This window comes from Vidua chalybeata (assembly GCF_026979565.1).
Source record: "Vidua chalybeata isolate OUT-0048 chromosome 38 unlocalized genomic scaffold, bVidCha1 merged haplotype SUPER_38_unloc_1, whole genome shotgun sequence".
Lineage (NCBI taxonomy): Eukaryota > Metazoa > Chordata > Aves > Passeriformes > Viduidae > Vidua > Vidua chalybeata.
The window spans coordinates 67675-84066 of record NW_026530311.1 but is presented as its reverse complement, the minus strand read 5'-3'; the positions used below and the strand labels follow the sequence as shown (position 1 = coordinate 84066).

The 16392-nt window shown below is 51.4% G+C and overlaps 1 protein-coding gene across 1 annotated transcript in view; it reads left to right on the top strand.

Moving 5' to 3' along the window:
• Nucleotides 1-16392, top strand: part of SUPT16H (SPT16 homolog, facilitates chromatin remodeling subunit) — a 30277-nt gene extending 13885 nt beyond the window's left edge. The window contains exons 13-24 of the mRNA XM_053933291.1: nucleotides 552-679; nucleotides 2394-2529; nucleotides 3411-3537; nucleotides 4571-4689; nucleotides 6098-6223; nucleotides 7731-7843; nucleotides 8782-8857; nucleotides 9726-9895; nucleotides 11900-12029; nucleotides 12540-12666; nucleotides 13602-13679; nucleotides 15344-16392. Of these exons, the coding sequence (XP_053789266.1) occupies nucleotides 552-679; nucleotides 2394-2529; nucleotides 3411-3537; nucleotides 4571-4689; nucleotides 6098-6223; nucleotides 7731-7843; nucleotides 8782-8857; nucleotides 9726-9895; nucleotides 11900-12029; nucleotides 12540-12666; nucleotides 13602-13679; nucleotides 15344-15453 (1440 nt within the window). The 3' untranslated portion in view covers nucleotides 15454-16392. The remainder of the gene's footprint in view (nucleotides 1-551; nucleotides 680-2393; nucleotides 2530-3410; nucleotides 3538-4570; nucleotides 4690-6097; nucleotides 6224-7730; nucleotides 7844-8781; nucleotides 8858-9725; nucleotides 9896-11899; nucleotides 12030-12539; nucleotides 12667-13601; nucleotides 13680-15343) is intronic.

The following is a 16392-nucleotide window of genomic DNA, read 5'->3' as shown; positions in this document are numbered from 1 at the left end:
TCCCCCCCAAATCCCGAAATCCCCATTTTCCCCCTAAATCCCCATTTTTCCCTAAATCCCCTTTTCCCCCCCCAAATCCCATTTTTCCCTAAATCCCCGTTTTTCCTCCCCAAATCCCCATTTTTCCCAAAATCCCCATTTCTCCCCTCAAATCTCCATTTTTCCCAAAATCCCCTTTTCCCCCCTCAAATCCCCATTTTTCCCAAAATCCCTTTTCCCCCCCCCCGAATCCCATTTTTCCCAAAATCCCCTTTTCCCCCCTCAAATCCCCATTTTTCCCAAAATCCCTTTTCCCCCCCCCCCGAATCCCATTTTTCCCAAAATCCCCATTTTTCCCCCCAAATCCCCATTTTTCCCAAAATCCCTTTTTTCTCCCCCAAATTCCCATTTTCCCCAAAATCCCCGTTTTTTCTCCCAAATCCCGTTTTCCCCCCAAAATCCCCGTTTTTCCCTAAATCCCCTTTCTCCCCCCCAAATCCCCATTTTTCCCCTAAATCCCCTTTTTCTCCCCCAAACCCCGTTTTTCCCGAAATCCCCGTTTTTCCCCCCAGAACATCAGCATGTCGGTGGAGGGCGACTACACCTACCTGCGCATCAACTTCTTCTGCCCGGGCAGCGCCCTGGGCCGCAACGAGGGCAACATCTTCCCCAACCCCGAGGCCACCTTCGTCAAGGAGATGTGCGTGAGACCCCCGGAACCGCCCCCAAAACGGCGCCGGGAGCGGGGCGGGGTGGGGAGCCGGGGCGGGCCCGAGAGCGACCCCAAAAGCGCTCGGAAAAAACCCAAAATAGGCACGAGGAACGCTCAAATCCCAACCTTGACCCGAAAGTGCCAAAAGCGCTCGGAAAAAACCCAAAATAGGCACGAGGAACGCGCAAATCCCAACCTTGGCCCCAAAAGGGCTCCGAAAAACCCCAAAATTGGCACGAGAAACAGTCAAATCCCAACCTTGACCCCAAAGTGCCAAAAGCGCTCGGAAAAAAACCCAAAATCGGCACGAGAAACGGTCAAATCCCAACCTTGGCCCCAAAAGGGCTCGGAAAAAACCCAAAATCGGCACGAGAAACGCTCAAATCCCAACCTTGACCCCAAAGTGCCAAAAGCGCTCGGAAAAAACCCAAAATAGGCACGAGGAACGCGCAAATCCCAACATTGACCCCAAAAGTGCCCAAAGCGCTCGAAAAAACCCCAAAATCTGCATGAGGAACACTCAAATCCCAAAATTGACCCCAAAAGGGCTCCGAAAAACCCCAAAATTGGCACAAGAAACAGTCAAATCCCAAAACCGACCCCAAAGTGCTAAAAGCACTCGAAAAAAACCCAAAATCGGCATGAGGAACTCTCAAATCCCAACCTTGACCCCAAAAGGGCTCTAAAAAACCCCAAAATTGGCACGAGAAACGCTCAAATCCCAACCTTGACCCCAAAGTGCCAAAAGCGCTCGGAAAAAAACCCAAAATTGGCAGAGGAAACGCTCAAATCCCAACATTGACCCCAAAAGTGCCAAAAGGGCTCAAAAAACCCCAAAATTGGCACAAGAAACAGTCAAATCCCAAAATTGACCCCAAAAGTGCCAAAAGTGCTCAAAAAAACCCAAAATTGACAGGCGAAACGCTCAAATCCCAAAATCGACCTCAAAAGGGCCAAAAGCACTCGAAAAAAACCCAAAATCGGCACGAGAAACACTCAAATCCCAACCTTGACCCCAAAAGGGCTCCGAAAAACCCCAAAATTGGCACAAGAAACAGTCAAATCCCAACCTTGACCCCAAAGTGCCAAAAGCGCTCGGAAAAAAACCCAAAATCGGCATGAGGAACACTCAAATCCCAACCTTGACCCCAAAAGCGCTCGGAAAAAACCCAAAATCGGCATGAGGAACACTCAAATCCCAACCTTGGCCCCAAAGTGCCAAAAGCGCTCGGAAAAAACCCAAAATAGGCACGAGGAACGCGCAAATCCCAACCTTGACCCCAAAAGGGCTCCGAAAAACCCCAAAATTGGCACGAGAAAGAGTCAAATCCCAACCTTGGCCCCAAAGTGCCAAAAGCGCTCGGAAAAAACCCAAAATAGGCACGAGGAACGCTCAAATCCCAAAATTGACCCCAAAAGGGCTCCGAAAAACCCCAAAATTGGCACGAGAAACAGTCAAATCCCAAAACTGACCCCAAAAGTGCCAAAGGTGCTCGAAAAAAACCCAAAATCAGCAGGAGAAACACTCAAATCCCAAAATCGATGCCAGAAACGCCAAAATACTTGAAAAACACCAAAAATCGTTCCCGGAAACACCAGAAGAACCCAAAATCGGCCCAAAACCGCCCCAAATCCGACCCGGAAGCCCTCAGAGCGCCCCGGTCGGCGCCCGCGGCGCGCGCTGACGGCGCCGTCCCCGCAGAACGTACCGCGCGTCCAACCTGAAGCCGCCGGGCGAGTCGACGGTGCCGGCGTCCAACCTGCAGAACGCCTTCCGCATCATCAAGGAGGTGCAGAAGCGCTACAAGACCCGCGAGGCCGAGGAGAAGGAGAAGGAGGTGGGCAGCGGTCGGAGCGGTCACCGGGGGGTCAGCGCGGGGTCAGCGCGGTCAGCCGGGGGTCGACCGGCGTTGAGCGGCCGTTGGGTGCACGTTGGGCGGTCATTGAGTGGTCATTGGTCGTTGAGTGGATGTTGGGTGGTCAATGAGTGGTCATTGGGTCGTCATTGGGTGGACATTGAGTGGTCACTGGGTCGTCATTGAGTGGTCATTGGGTGGACGTTGGGTGGTCAATGAGTGGTCATTGAGTGGACGTTGAGTGGATGTTGGGTGGTCAATGAGTGGTCATTGAGTGGTCATTGGGTGGTCATTGGGTGGTCAATGAGTGGTCATTGGGTGGTCATTGAGTGGTCATTGGGTGGACGTTGGGCGGTCATTGAGTGGTCATTGGGTGGACGTTGGGTGGTCAATGAGTGGTCAATGAGTGGTCATTGGGTGGTCATTGAGTGGTCATTGAGGGGACGTTGAGTGGACATTGGATGGTCATTGAGTGGTCATTGGGTGTTCATTGAGGGGTCATTGGGTGGACATTGGGTGGACATTGAATGGTCAAGGAATGGACATTGGGTGGACATTGGATGGTCATTGAGTGGTCATTAAGTGGTCATTGAGCGGTCATTGAGTGGTCATTGGGTGGACACAGTGGTCATTAAGTGGTTATTGAGCGGTCATTGGAGCGATCGTTGGCCGTTGAGTGGCCGCCCAGCGGTCAGCGGCCACCCGGCGGTCAGTGGTCAGTGGCCACCCGGCGGTCAGTGGCCACCCAGCGGTCAGCGGCCACCCGGCGGTCAGTGGTCAGTGGCCACCCGGCGGTCAGCGGCCACCCAGTGGTCAGCGGCCACCCGGCGGTCAGCGGCCATCGCCGGTCTCCGTGTCCGCAGGGCATCGTCAAGCAGGACTCGCTGGTCATCAACCTCAACCGCAGCAACCCCAAGCTGAAGGACCTCTACATCCGGCCCAACATCGCGCAGAAGCGCATGCAGGGCGCGCTCGAGGCCCACGTCAACGGTGACCAAAACCCCCAAAATCCCCCAAAATCCTCCCAAATCCGGGACTTCGGGGTGGGAGCCGCGGTTTTCGGGGGTTTCGGGGAGGTTTTGTGGGGTTGTTTAGGGAGTTCCTTGAGGTTTTGGGAGGTTCTTGGAGGTTCCTCAAGGTTCTTCTGGGGTTCCTCAAGGTTCTTTGGGCGTTCCTCAACATTTTTGGGGAGCTCTTTGACCTTTTCTTGGGGTTCTTCAAGGTTTTTTGGGGTTCCTCAACTTTTTCGGGTTTTTCAACATTTTTGGAGGTTCTTCAAGGTTTTTTGGGGTTCTTCGACCTTTTTTTGGGGTTCTTTGGTATTTTGGGGGGGTTCCTCAAGGTTTTTTGGGGGTTCCTCAAGGTTTTTTGGGGGTTCCTCAAGGTTTTGGGGTTTTTTTCAAGGTTTTTTGGGGGTTCTTCAATGTTTTTTGGGGGTTCCTCAAGGTTTTTTGGTGTTTTCAACTTTTTTGGTTTTTTTAACATTTTTGGAGGTTCCTCAAGGTTTTTTTGGGTTCTTTGATGTTTTTTGGGGGTTCTTCAAGTTTTTTTGGGGTTCCTCAAGGTTTTTGGGGTTCTTCAACATTTTTTCGGGGTTTTCTTAAGGTTTTCTGGGGTCCTTCGATGTTTTTTGGGAGTTCCTCAAGGTTTTTGGGAGTTCCTCAAGGTTTTTGGGGCTCCTCAAGGGTTTTTTTTGGGTTCTTCAACCTTTTTTAGGGGTTCCTCAAGGTTTTTTGGGGTTCTTTGACATTTTTTGGGGGCTCCTCGACGATTTTTGGGTGTCCCTCGAGGTTTTTTGGACTTTCTGGGGGCTTTTTGGGCGTTCCCGACGTTCCTCCGGCGTTCCTTGAGTTTCTTCTGGAGTTCCTTGACCGCTTGGGGCTTTCCTTGGCCGTTCCTGTTGCTTCTTCGAGGTTCCCTGGAGTTTCCCCGGGCGTGGGTTTTTTTTTGGGGGTTTTTTTTGGGTTTTCCGTGGGTTTTGGGGCGGTTTCCAGGGATTTTGGGGTTTTTCCCGCCCCGCCAGGGTTCCGGTTCACGTCGGTGCGGGGCGACAAGGTGGACATCCTCTACAACAACATCAAGCACGCCGTCTTCCAGCCCTGCGACGGCGAGATGATCATCGTGCTGCACTTCCACCTCAAGGTGCGCCCCGCCCCGGCCTTCCGGGGCTAAAAACGGCGATTTCGGGCAAAACGCCGAACGCGGGGCCGCAACCCCCGCGGTTTTGGGGCAAAACCTCGGGGTTCCGGGGCCGAGACGTTCGCGTTTCGGGGCAGCTCCGGGGTTGGGTCAAAGACGAAGATCCGAGATGGAAACTCCGGGATTTTGGGTGGAAATCCCGGGATTTTGGGGCAAAATTCACGGATTTTGGGTGGAAATCCCAGGATTTTGGGGCAAACTCCAGACTTTGGGTGGAGCAGTGGAGGTTTTTAGCAAAATTCACAGATTTTGGGTGGAAATCCCAGGATTTTGGGGCAAACTCCAGACTTTGGGTGCGACACCGGCGGTTTTTAGTAAAATTCCATTATTTTGAGTGGAAATCCCGGGATTTTGGGGCAAACTCCAGAGTTTGGGTGGGACACTGACGGTTTTTATTAAAATTCCATTATTTTGGGTGGAAATCCCAGGATTTTGGGGCAAACTCCAGAGTTTGGGTGCGACACCGGCAGTTTTTAGTAAAATTCCATTATTTTGGGTGGAAATCCCGGGATTTTGGGGGAAACCTGGGGATTTTTGATGCTTTGGGGCCAAACTTTGCTGCGTTTGGGTCAAAATCCGCCCGTTTTGGGTCAAAACCTGGAATTCGGGGTCCAGATCGGGCGAGTCGGGGCGGACACGCGGAATTCTGAGTGGAAATCCCTCGATTTCCAGATTTTGGGCCAGAACGCCCAGATTTTGCCCAAATTCCCGGATTTTGGGCCCAATTCCCCAAGTTTTGCCCAAATTCCCGGATTTTGCCCAAATTCCCAGATTTTGGGCCGGAAATCCCGGATTTTGTGCCAGAATTCCCAGATTTTGCCCGAATTCCCAGGTTTCGGGCCGGAACTGCCGGATTTCGGGCCGGAACTCCCTGGGTTTTGCCCAAATTCCCAGATTTCGGGCCCGATTCCCCGGGTTTTGCCCGAATTCCCAGATTTTGGGCCAGAACTCCCAGATTTTGCCCGAATTCCCGGATTTTGGGCCAGAACTCCCAGATTTCGCCCAAATTCCTGGATTTTGGGCCAGAACTCCCAGATTTTGCCCGAATTCCCGGATTTTGGGCCAGAACTCCCAGATTTCGCCCGAATTCCTGGATTTTGGGCCAGAACTCCCAGATTTTGCCCGAATTCCCGGATTTTGGGCCAGAACTCCCAGATTTTGCCCGAATTCCCGGATTTTGGGCCAGAACTCCCAGATTTTGCCCGAATTCCCGGATTTTGGGCCAGAACTCCCAGATTTTGCCCGAATTCCTGGATTTCGGGCCGGAACTCCCGGGTTTCGGGCCGGAACTGCCCGGGTCTCGCCGGCTCTCCCGGGACCTTTTGCCCAAAACCGCGCGCTTTGGCCCCAGAACGCCATCATGTTCGGCAAGAAGCGGCACACGGACGTGCAGTTCTACACCGAGGTGGGCGAGATCACCACGGACCTGGGCAAGCACCAGCACATGCACGACCGCGACGACCTCTACGCCGAGCAGGTGCGGCGGCGCGATCCCGGGGCCTTCCGGAACCTTCCGGGGCCTTCCGGGGCCTTCCGGAACCTTCCGGGGCCTTCCGGGACGTTTCGGGGTCAATCACGGTGGTTTTGGATCAGTTCTGGAGGTTTTGGGGTAGATCCCGGCGGTTTTGGGTCGATCCCGGCTGTTTTGGGGTCAATCACGGTGGTTTTGGGGACGTTGCCGGCCGTTTTGGGGTCAATCACGGTGGTTTTGGGTCAATCCTGGAGCTTTTGGGGTCAATCCTGGAGGTTTGGGGTCAATCCTGGAGGTTTTGGGTCAATCCTGGAGGTTTTGGGTCAATCCTGGTGGTTTTGGGTCAATCCTGGAGGTTTTGGGTCAATCCTGGTGGTTTTGGGTCAATCCTGGTGGTTTTGGGTCAATCCTGGAGGTTTTGGGGTCAATCACGGCCGTTTTGGGGTCAATCCTGGAGGTTTTGGGGTCAATCCTGGTGGTTTTGGGTCAATCCTGCAGGTTTTGGGTTCGATCCCGGTGGTTTTGGGTCGATCCCAGTGGTTTTGGTTCCTGGATGGAGCAGGAGATGTTTTGGGGTCATTCCCGTGGATTTTGGGATCATTCCTGTGGATTTTGGGGCCATTTCCCTGAGTTTTGGGCCGTTTCCTCCGGGTTTTTGGGTCATTCCCGTGGGTTTTGGGTGATTCCCATGGATTTTGGGGCCATTTCCTCGGGGTTTTGGGGCCATTCCCGTGGATTTTGGGGCCATTTCCCTGAGTTTTGGGCCGTTTCCTTGGGGTTTTTCCATCATTCTCATGAGTTTTGGCTCATTCCCGTGAGTTTTGGGTGACTCCCATGGATTTTGGGGCCGTTTCCCAGAGTTTTGGGCCGTTTCCTCGGGGTTTTTGGGTCATTCCCGTGAGTTTTGGGTCATTTCCCTGAGTTTTGAGCCATTCATGTGGATTTTGGGGCCGTTTCCCTGAGTTTTGGGCCGTTTCCTCGGGGTTTTGGGTAATTCCTGTGAGTTTTGGGTCATTCCCGTGGATTTTGGGGCCATTTCCCTGAGTTTTGGGCCATTTCCTCGGGGTTTTTGGGCCATTTCCCTGAGTTTTGGGTCATTTCCCTGAGTTTTGGGTGATTCCTGTGGATTTTGGGGCCATTTCCTCGGGGTTTTGGGTCATTCCTGTGAGTTTTGGGTCATTCCCATGGATTTTGGGGCCATTTCCCTGAGTTTTGGGCCATTTCCTCGGGGTTTTGGGTAATTCCTGTGAGTTTTGGATCATTCCTGTGGATTTTGGGGCCATTTCCCTGAGTTTTGGGCCATTTCCTCGGGGTTTTTGGGCCATTTCCCTGAGTTTTGGGTCATTTCCCTGAGTTTTGGGTGACTCCCATGGATTTTGGGGCCGTTTCCCTGAGTTTTGGGCCGTTTCCTCGGGGGTTTTTTTTGCCGTTTCCCGGGTTTTGGCCGCTGCCGCGCCCCGGCCGCGGTTCCCGCGGATTTCTGGGGCAACTTCCCGGGATTTTGGGGCCGCAGATGGAGCGGGAGATGCGGCACAAGCTGAAGACGGCGTTCAAGAACTTCATCGAGAAGGTCGAGGCGCTGACCAAGGAGGAGCTGGAGTTCGAGGTGCCCTTCCGGGAGCTGGGGTGAGTCTGGGGCGAAAACGGGCAAAAACGGGCAAAAAGGGAAAAACGGGGAAAAAATAGGGGAAAAATGGGGAAAAACGGGCGGAAAATGGGGGGGAAATGGGGGAAAAATAGGGGAGAAAGGAAAATGGGAAAAATAGGGGGGAAAATGGGGGGGAAAATGGGAAAAAATGGGGGAAAACAGGGAAAATGGGAAAGGGGGAAAGTGGGGAAAAACGGGGGGAAAAGGGAAAAATAGGGGGGAAAATGGGGGGGAAAATGGGAAAAAATGGGGGAAAAGGGAAAAATAGGGGGGGGAATGGGGGGAAAATGGGGAAAAACGGGTAAAAATAGGAGGGAGAAATAAGAACAGGAAAAATGGGGTGAAAAGGGGAAAAACAGGAAAAATGGGGAAGACGAGGAAAAATGGGAAAAAATGGGAAAAAAGCGGGGAGAGGTTTGGGGGATTTCGGTGTTATTTTGGGGTATTTTGGGGTATTTTGGGGCGGTTCTGGGGGATTTTGGGGCTGTCTGGGGCAATTTTGGGGCCGTTTTGGGGGATTTCAGGGCTGTTTTGGGGTCATTTGGGTGGATTTTGGGGCTGTTTGGGGGTCACTTTTGGGGCCATTTTGGGGCCATTTTTGGGGATTTCGGGGCCATTTTTGGGGATTTCGGGGCCGTTTTTGGGGCCGTTTCGGGGCCATTTTTGGGGATTTCAGGGCCGTTTTGGGGTTATTTTGGGGCCATTTTTGGGGATTTCGGGGCCGTTTGGGGGTCATTTTTGGGGCCATTTTTGGGGATTTTGGGGCCGTTTTTGGGGCCGTTTTGGGGCCATTTTTGGGGATTTCGGGGCCGTTTTGGGGTTATTTTGGGGCCATTTTTGGCGATTTCGGGGCTGATTTTTGGGGCCATTTTGGGGCCGTTTTTGGGGATTTCGGGGCCATCCCGTCGCGTTCCAGGTTCAACGGCGCCCCCTACCGCAGCACCTGCCTCCTGCAGCCCACGAGCAGCGCCCTCGTCAACTGCACCGAGTGGGTGAGTGCGGGCAGGGGCACACCTGGGGGACAGGTGGGACAGGTGAGTGCGGGCAGGGGCACACCTGGGGGACAGGTGGGACAGGTGAGTGCGGGCAGGGGCACACCTGGGGGACAGGTGGGACAGGTGAGTGCGGGCAGGGGCACACCTGGGGGACAGGTGGGACAGGTGAGTGCGGGCAGGGGGGGACACACCTGGGGGACAGGTGGGACAGGTGAGTGCGGGCAGGGGCACACCTGGGGGACAGGTGGGACAGGTGAGTGCGGGCAGGGGCACACCTGGGGGACAGGTGGGACAGGTGAGTGCGGGCAGGGGGGGACACACCTGGGGGACAGGTGGGACAGGTGAGTGCGGGCAGGGGCACACCTGGGGGACAGGTGGGACAGGTGGGACAGGTGAGTGCGGGCAGGGGGGGACACACCTGGGGGACAGGTGGGACAGGTGAGGGTCAAATGGGACAGGTGAGACTTTGGGGATCCCCAGGTGAGGCCTCAGGGACCCCCAGGTGTCTCTCAAAGCCCATCCAGGTGTACCCAGGTGTAGTCAGATGTCCCCAGGGGTAACTCAGGTGTACCCAGGTGTAACTCAGGTTTATCCAGGTGTAACTCAGGTGTAACTCAGGTGTATCCAGGTGCACTCAGGTGTAACTCAGGTGTATCCAGGTGCGCTCAGGTAACTCCAGGTGTGTTGCAGCCGCCGTTCGTGGTGACACTGGACGAGGTGGAGCTGATCCACTGCCCCAGGTGTAACTCAGGTGTAACTCAGGTGTATCCAGGTGTATCCAGGGACACTCAGGTGTAACTCAGGTTTATCCAGGTGTAACTCAGGTGTGCCCAGGTGCGCTCAGGTAACTCCAGGTGTGTTGCAGCCGCCGTTCGTGGTGACGCTGGACGAGGTGGAGCTGATCCACTTTGAGCGCGTGCAGTTCCACCTGAAGAACTTCGACCTGGTGATCGTGTACAAGGACTACGCGCGCAAGGTGACGATGATCAACGCCATCCCCGTGGCCTCGCTCGACCCCATCAAGGAGTGGCTCAAGTGAGGCCGCGGGCACGGGGGGGATGGGCAGGGGGGCTCCTCTGCGGAGCCCTGGGGGGTCTGGGGAGCTTCGGGGGTTTTTGGGGGGGTTTGGGGTTTTTTTAGGGGTTTTTTAGGTTTTTTTGAGGGTTTTTTTAGGGTTTTTTTAGGGTTTTTTTTAGGTTTTTTTTGGGTTTTTATAGGGTTTTTTTAGGTTTTTTAGGGTTTTTTTAGGGTTTTTTTAGGGGTTTTTTTAGGTTTTTTAGGGGTTTTTTTTTAGTTTTTTAGGGGTTTTTTTTGTTGTTTTTTAGGGGTTTTTTTAGGGTTTTATTAGGTTTTTTAGGGGTTTTTTTGTTGGTTTTTAGGGGTTTTTTTGTTGTTTTTTAGGGTTTTTTTTGTTGTTTTTTAGGGTTTTTTTTAGGGGTTTTTTTAGGGGTTTTTTTAGGGTTTTTTTGTTGTTTTTTAGGGTTTTTTTTTGGTTTTTAGTTTTTTTTTTTAGGTTTTTTATGGGTTTTTTTAGGGTTTTTTTTGGTTTTTTTAGGTTTTTTTTTTTAGGTTTTTTAGGGGTTTTTTTAGGGGTTTTTTGTTGTTTTTTAGGTTTTTTTTAGGTTTTTTAGGGTTTTTTTTGTTGTTTGTAGGGGTTTTTTCAGGGTTTTTTTTGTTGTTTTTTAGGGTTTTTTTAGGTTTTTTTTACAGTTTTTTTTAGGGTTTTTTTGTTGTTTTTTCGGGGGTTTTTTTTGTTGTTTTTTAGGGTTTTTTTAGGCTTTTTAGGGGTTCTTTTATGGTTTTTTTGTTGTTTTTTAGGGTTTTTTTAACGTTTTTTTAGGGTTTTTTCTAGGGGTTTTTTGTTGTTTTTTAGGGTTTTTTTAGGTTTTTTAGGGGGTTTTTTGTTGTTTTTTTAGGGGTTTTTTAGGTTTTTTAGGCATTTTTTCAGGGGGTTTTTTGGTTGTTTTTTAGGGTTTTTTTGTTTTTTAGTGCTTTTTTAGGGTTTTTTTTTGTTTTTTAAGGCTTTTTTTGTTGTTTTTAGGGTTTTTTTTTGTTTTTTAGGGTTTTTTAGGGGTTTTTTTTGCTTTTTAGGGTTTTCTTTAGTTCTTTTTGTTTTTTAGGTGTTTTTTAGGGTTTTTTTGTTTTTTAGGGTTTTTTTACTTTTTTGTTTCTTAGGGGTTTTTTTTTGTTTTTTAGGGGTTTTGTTTTGTTTTGTTTTCTCCTTTTTTTGTAAGGTTTTATGTGCAGTTTTCTTGGGGTTTTTTTACAGTTTTTATCTTTATTTTTATTTTCTTTTAAGTTTTTTTGAGGGGGATTTTTATCGATTTTTGGGAATTTTTTGGGGTTTTTAGGGGTTTTTTGGGGTTTTTTTTTTCAATTTTTTAAATGTTTTATTTGAGGTTCTCTTGGGCTTTTGTTTGTTTTAGAATTTTTATTTCTATTTTTACGTTCTTTTAAAGACTTTTTGGGGGGATTTTTGTCGATTTTCGGGAAGGTTTTGGGGATTTTTTTTTTTTTTTTTTTTTTTTTCAAATTCCTGTCACCTGTCCCACCTGTCCATGTCTCACCTGTCCATGTCTCACCTGTCTCACCTGTATCTCACCTGTATCTCACCTGTCTCACCTGTATCTCACCTGTCTCACCTGTCTCACCTGTATCTTACCTGTCTCACCTGTATCTCACCTGTATTTCACCTGTATCTCACTTGTATCTCACCTGTCTCACCTGTCTCACCTGTATCTCACCTGTCTCACCTGTATCTCACCTGTATCTTACCTGTCTCACCTGTCTCACCTGTATCTCACCTGTATCTCACCTGTCTCATCTGTCTCACCTGTCCATGTCTCACCTGTCTCACCTGTCTCACCTGTATCTCACCTGTCTCACCTGTCCTTGTCTCACCTGTCTCACCTGTCCATGTCTCACCTGTATCTCACCTGTCTCACCTGTCTCACCTGCAGCTCCTGTGACCTCAAGTACACCGAGGGCGTTCAGTCTCACCTGTCCATGTCTCACCTGTCTCACCTGTCTCACCTGCAGCTCCTGTGACCTCAAGTACACCGAGGGCGTTCAGTCGCTCAACTGGACCAAGATCATGAAGACGATCGTGGACGACCCCGAGGGCTTCTTCGAGCAGGGGGGGTGGAGCTTCCTGGAGCCCGAGGGGGAGGTACCTGCGCACACCTGGGCACACCTGGGCACACGTGGGATACACCTGGGATACACCTGGGATACACCTGGGGGCACCTGGGATACACCTGGGCACACCTGGGGGCACCTGGGCACACCTGAGCACACCTGGGCACACCTGGGATACACCTGGGCACACCTGGGATACACCTGGGCACAGCTGGGGACACCTGGGATACACCTGGGCACACCTGGGATACACCTGGGCACACCTGGGACACACCTGGGGACAGCTGGGCACACCTGGGGCACACCCAAACACTCCCCTGTTCCTCACCTGTCCTACCTGTCCCTCACCTGTCTCACCTGTCCCTGTCTCACCTGTCCCTCACCTGTCTCACCTGTGTCTCACCTGTCCCACCTGTCTCACCTGTCCCACCTGTCTCACCTGTGTCTCACTTGTCTCACCTGTCTCACCTCTCCCTTACCTGTCCATGTCTCACCTGTCCCTCACCTGTCTCACCTGTGTCTCACCTGTCTCACCTGCCAGGGCTCGGAGGCGGAGCCGGGCGAGTCGGAGTCGGAGCTGGAGGACGAGACCTTCAACCCCTCGGAGGAGGACGAGGAGGAGGAGGAGGACAGCGACGAGGATTACTCCTCCGAGGCCGAGGAGTCAGGTGAGCGCACCTGGGCACACCTGGGCACACCTGGGCACACCTGGGGGGGGAAATGGGGGAAAAACGGGGGGAAATTCGGGTTAAAAATGGGGATTTTGGGGTTAAAAATGGGGATTTTGGGGTTAAAATGGGGATTTTGGGGTTAAAAATGGGGATTTGTGCTCACCTGGGCACACCTGGGCACACCTGGAGAGAGCTGGGGGGGGAAATGGGGGAAAAACGGGGGAAAATGGGGAAATTCGGGTTAAAATGGGGATTTTGGGGTTAAAAATGGGGATTTTGGGGTTAAAAATGGGGATTTGTGCTCACCTGGGCACACCTGGGCACACCTGGAGAGAGCTGGGGGGGGGAAATGGGGGAAAAACGGGGGAAAATGGGGAAATTCGGGTTAAAAATGGGGATTTTGGGGTTAAAAATGGGGATTTTGGGGTTAAGAATAGGGGGTTTGGGCTCACCTGGGCACACCTGGGGATGGCTGGAGGGGGAAAACGGGGAGAAAAGAGAGAAAAATGAGGGGATTGAGGTTAAAAATGGGAAAATTTGGGTGAAAAATGAGCGGTTTAGGGTTTTCCCATTTTTCCCCGTTTTTTTCCCTATTTCCCTGTTTTTCCCCCCACTTTTTTCCCCAATTTCCCCATTTCTTGCCCCATTTTCCCTCAATTTTCCCAATTTTTTTCCCCATTTTTTCCCCATTTTCCCAATTTCCCCCCGTTTTTTCCCCCACTTTTTTCCCCAATTTCCCCATTTTTGGCCCCATTTTCCCAATTTTCTTGTTTTCCCCCCGTTTTTCCCCAATTTTCTCATTTTCCCCCCATTTTTCCCCGTTTTTCCCAATTCTCCCGTTTTTTTGCCCCGTTTTCCCCATTTTTCCCATTTCCCCCCCATTTTCCCCCCGTTTTTCCCAATTCTCCCGTTTTTTGCCCCGTTTTCCCCAGAGTACTCCAAGGACTCCCTGGGCAGCGAGGAGGAGAGCGGCAAGGACTGGGACGAGCTGGAGGAGGAGGCGCGCAAAGGTGCGGCCCCAAAACCCCCGGAATTCACCCCAAATACCCCAGAATTCACCCCAAAAATCACCCCAAAACCCCCGGAATTCACCCCAAAACCCCAAACCCCTGGAATTCACCCCAAAATTCACCCCAAAACCCCCAAAATTCACCCCAAAACCCCCGGAATTCACCCCAAAAACCCCAGAACTCACCCCAAAATCCCTGGAATTCACCCCACAACCCTGGAATTCACCCCAAAAGCCTCAGAATTCACCCCAAAACCCAAACCCCCGGAATTCACCCCAAAACCCCCGGAATTCACCCCAAAATTCACCCCAAAACCCCCGGAATTCAGCCCAAAAACCCCAGAATTCACCCCAAAACCCCTGGAATTCACCCCAAAACCCCAAAACCAGCAGAATTCACCCCAAAACCCCCAAAAACCCTGGAATTCACCCCAAAACCCCCGGAATTCACCCCAAAATTCACCCCAAAACCCCCGGAATTCACCCCAAAATCCCCAGAATTCACCCCAAAAACCCCCGGAATTCACCCCAAAAACCCAAAACCCCTGGAATTCACCCCAAAACTTCCCAAATCCACCCCAAAATCCACTTCAAAAACCCCAAATGCCCCCAAAATTCCCCCTTTTTCCCTTTTCCCCCTTTTTCCCAAAATCCTCTTTTTCCCAAATTCCCTTTTCCCCTAATTCCCATTCTTTTTGCCCAAAATCCCCCCATTTTCCCCCCCAAATTCCCCATTTCCCCAATTCCCTTTTGCCCAAAATCCCCGTTTTTCCCCCCAATTCCCCAATTCCCATTTCCCCGATTCCCTTTTGCCCAAAATCCCCGTTTTTCACCCCAATTCCCTTTTCCCCATTTCCCAAATTCCCTTTTGCCCAAAATCGCCGTTTTTCGCCCCAATTCCCTTTTCCCCAATTCCCCGATTCCCTTTTGCCCAAAATCCCCGTTTTTCCCCCCAATTCCCCAATTCCCATTTCCCTGACTCCCTTTTGCCCAAAATCCCCGTTTTTCCCCCCAATTCCCCAATTCCCATTTCCCCAATTCCCTTTTGCCCAAAATCCCCGTTTTTCGCCCCAATTCCCCAATTCCCATTTCCCCAATTCCCTTTTGCCCAAAATCCCCGTTTTTCGCCCCAATTCCCTTTTCCCCAATTCCCCGATTCCCTTTTGCCCAAAATCGCCGTTTTTCTCCCCAATTCCCTTTTCCCCAATTCCCCAATTCCCTTTTGCCCAAAATCGCCGTTTTTTCCCCCAATTCCCCTTTCCCCATTTCCCCGATTCCCTTTTGCCCAAAATCGCCGTTTTTTCCCCCAATTCCCCTTTCCCCATTTCCCCGATTCCCTTTTGCCCAAAATCGCCGTTTTTTGCCCCAATTCCCTTTTCCCCGTTTCCCCGATTCCCTTTTGCCCAAAATCGCCGTTTTTTCCCCCAATTCCCCTTTCCCCAATTCCCCGATTCCCTTTTGCCCAAAATCCCCGTTTTTCGCCCCAATTCCCTTTTCCCCAATTCCCCAATTCCCTTTTGCCCAAAATCGCCGTTTTTCGCCCCAATTCCCTTTTCCCCGTTTCCCCGATTCCCTTTTGCCCAAAATCGCCGTTTTTCGCCCCAATTCCCTTTTCCCCAATTCCCCGATTCCCTTTTGCCCAAAATCGCCGTTTTTCGCCCCAAGCCGACCGCGAGAGCCAGTACGAGGAGGAGGAGGAGCGGGGGCGGGGCCGGAAGCGCAAGGGCCCCCCCGGGCGGGGCCGGCCCCACCCCCCCAAGAAGAAGAGGAAGTAGCGGGGCCGCCCCTCCCCCGCCCCCAAATCCGCCCCTTTTCGCCCCAAAATCGCTTTTGGGGTTTTTCTCCCCGTTTTGGTGATTTTCGTCCTTTTTTTTCTGTTTTTTTTTCCGTTTTTTTCCTCCCCTTTTCTCTTTTTTTTTTCGTTTTTTTTTTTTGTTTTTTTCTCCCCTCTGGAATTTTGGGGCGATTCCCGCGGATTTTGGGACTTCGGGTCCCCGCCCACTTTTGGGTTTTTTTTTTTTTTTTATCACTTTCAGTTCTTGTGGGGTTTTTTGGGTGGAAATTGGGGCATTTCGGGTTTTCCCCCGCGGGGTTTTTGGGGCGATTTCCCGGGATTTCGGGGCTTCCCCCTCCCAATTCCGCCCCTCCCCCGGCCCCAAATCCGCCCCTTTTCACCCCAAAATCGCTTTTGGGGTTTTTTCCCAGTTTTGGTGGTTTTTGAGGGTTTTTTGTCCCTTTTTCTCTCTTTTTTTCTGCCCTTTTCTCTTTTTTTTTTTTTGTTTTTTTTCCTCCCCTCTGGAATTTTGGGACGATTCCCGCGGATTTTGGGACTTCGGGTCCCCGCCCAAATTCGGGGAATTTTTTTTTTTTTTTGGAGGGTTTTTTTTTTTGGGTTTTTTTTTTTTTGAATATTTTTTTTTTTGGGTGGAAACGTTGGGATTTCGGGTTTTTGGGGCGAATTCCCGGGATTTCGGGGCTCCCGCCCCTCCCCCCGCCCCCAAAACCGGGTCAAAAAAACCCCAAAACGCCCCCGAGAGCCCCAAAATCCCCGTTTTTCGGTCGCTTTCTGTATTTATGGGGGTCCCCCGCTTTTTGGGGGGATTTCCCCCCGTTTTGGGGTTTTCCCCCCCCGGGTTCGGGGCCCCCCCCCTCCCCCCCCCCCCCCCCCCCCGCGGCTCTTTTCCAAAAATTCAATAAAATTCTCGTTTTTTTAA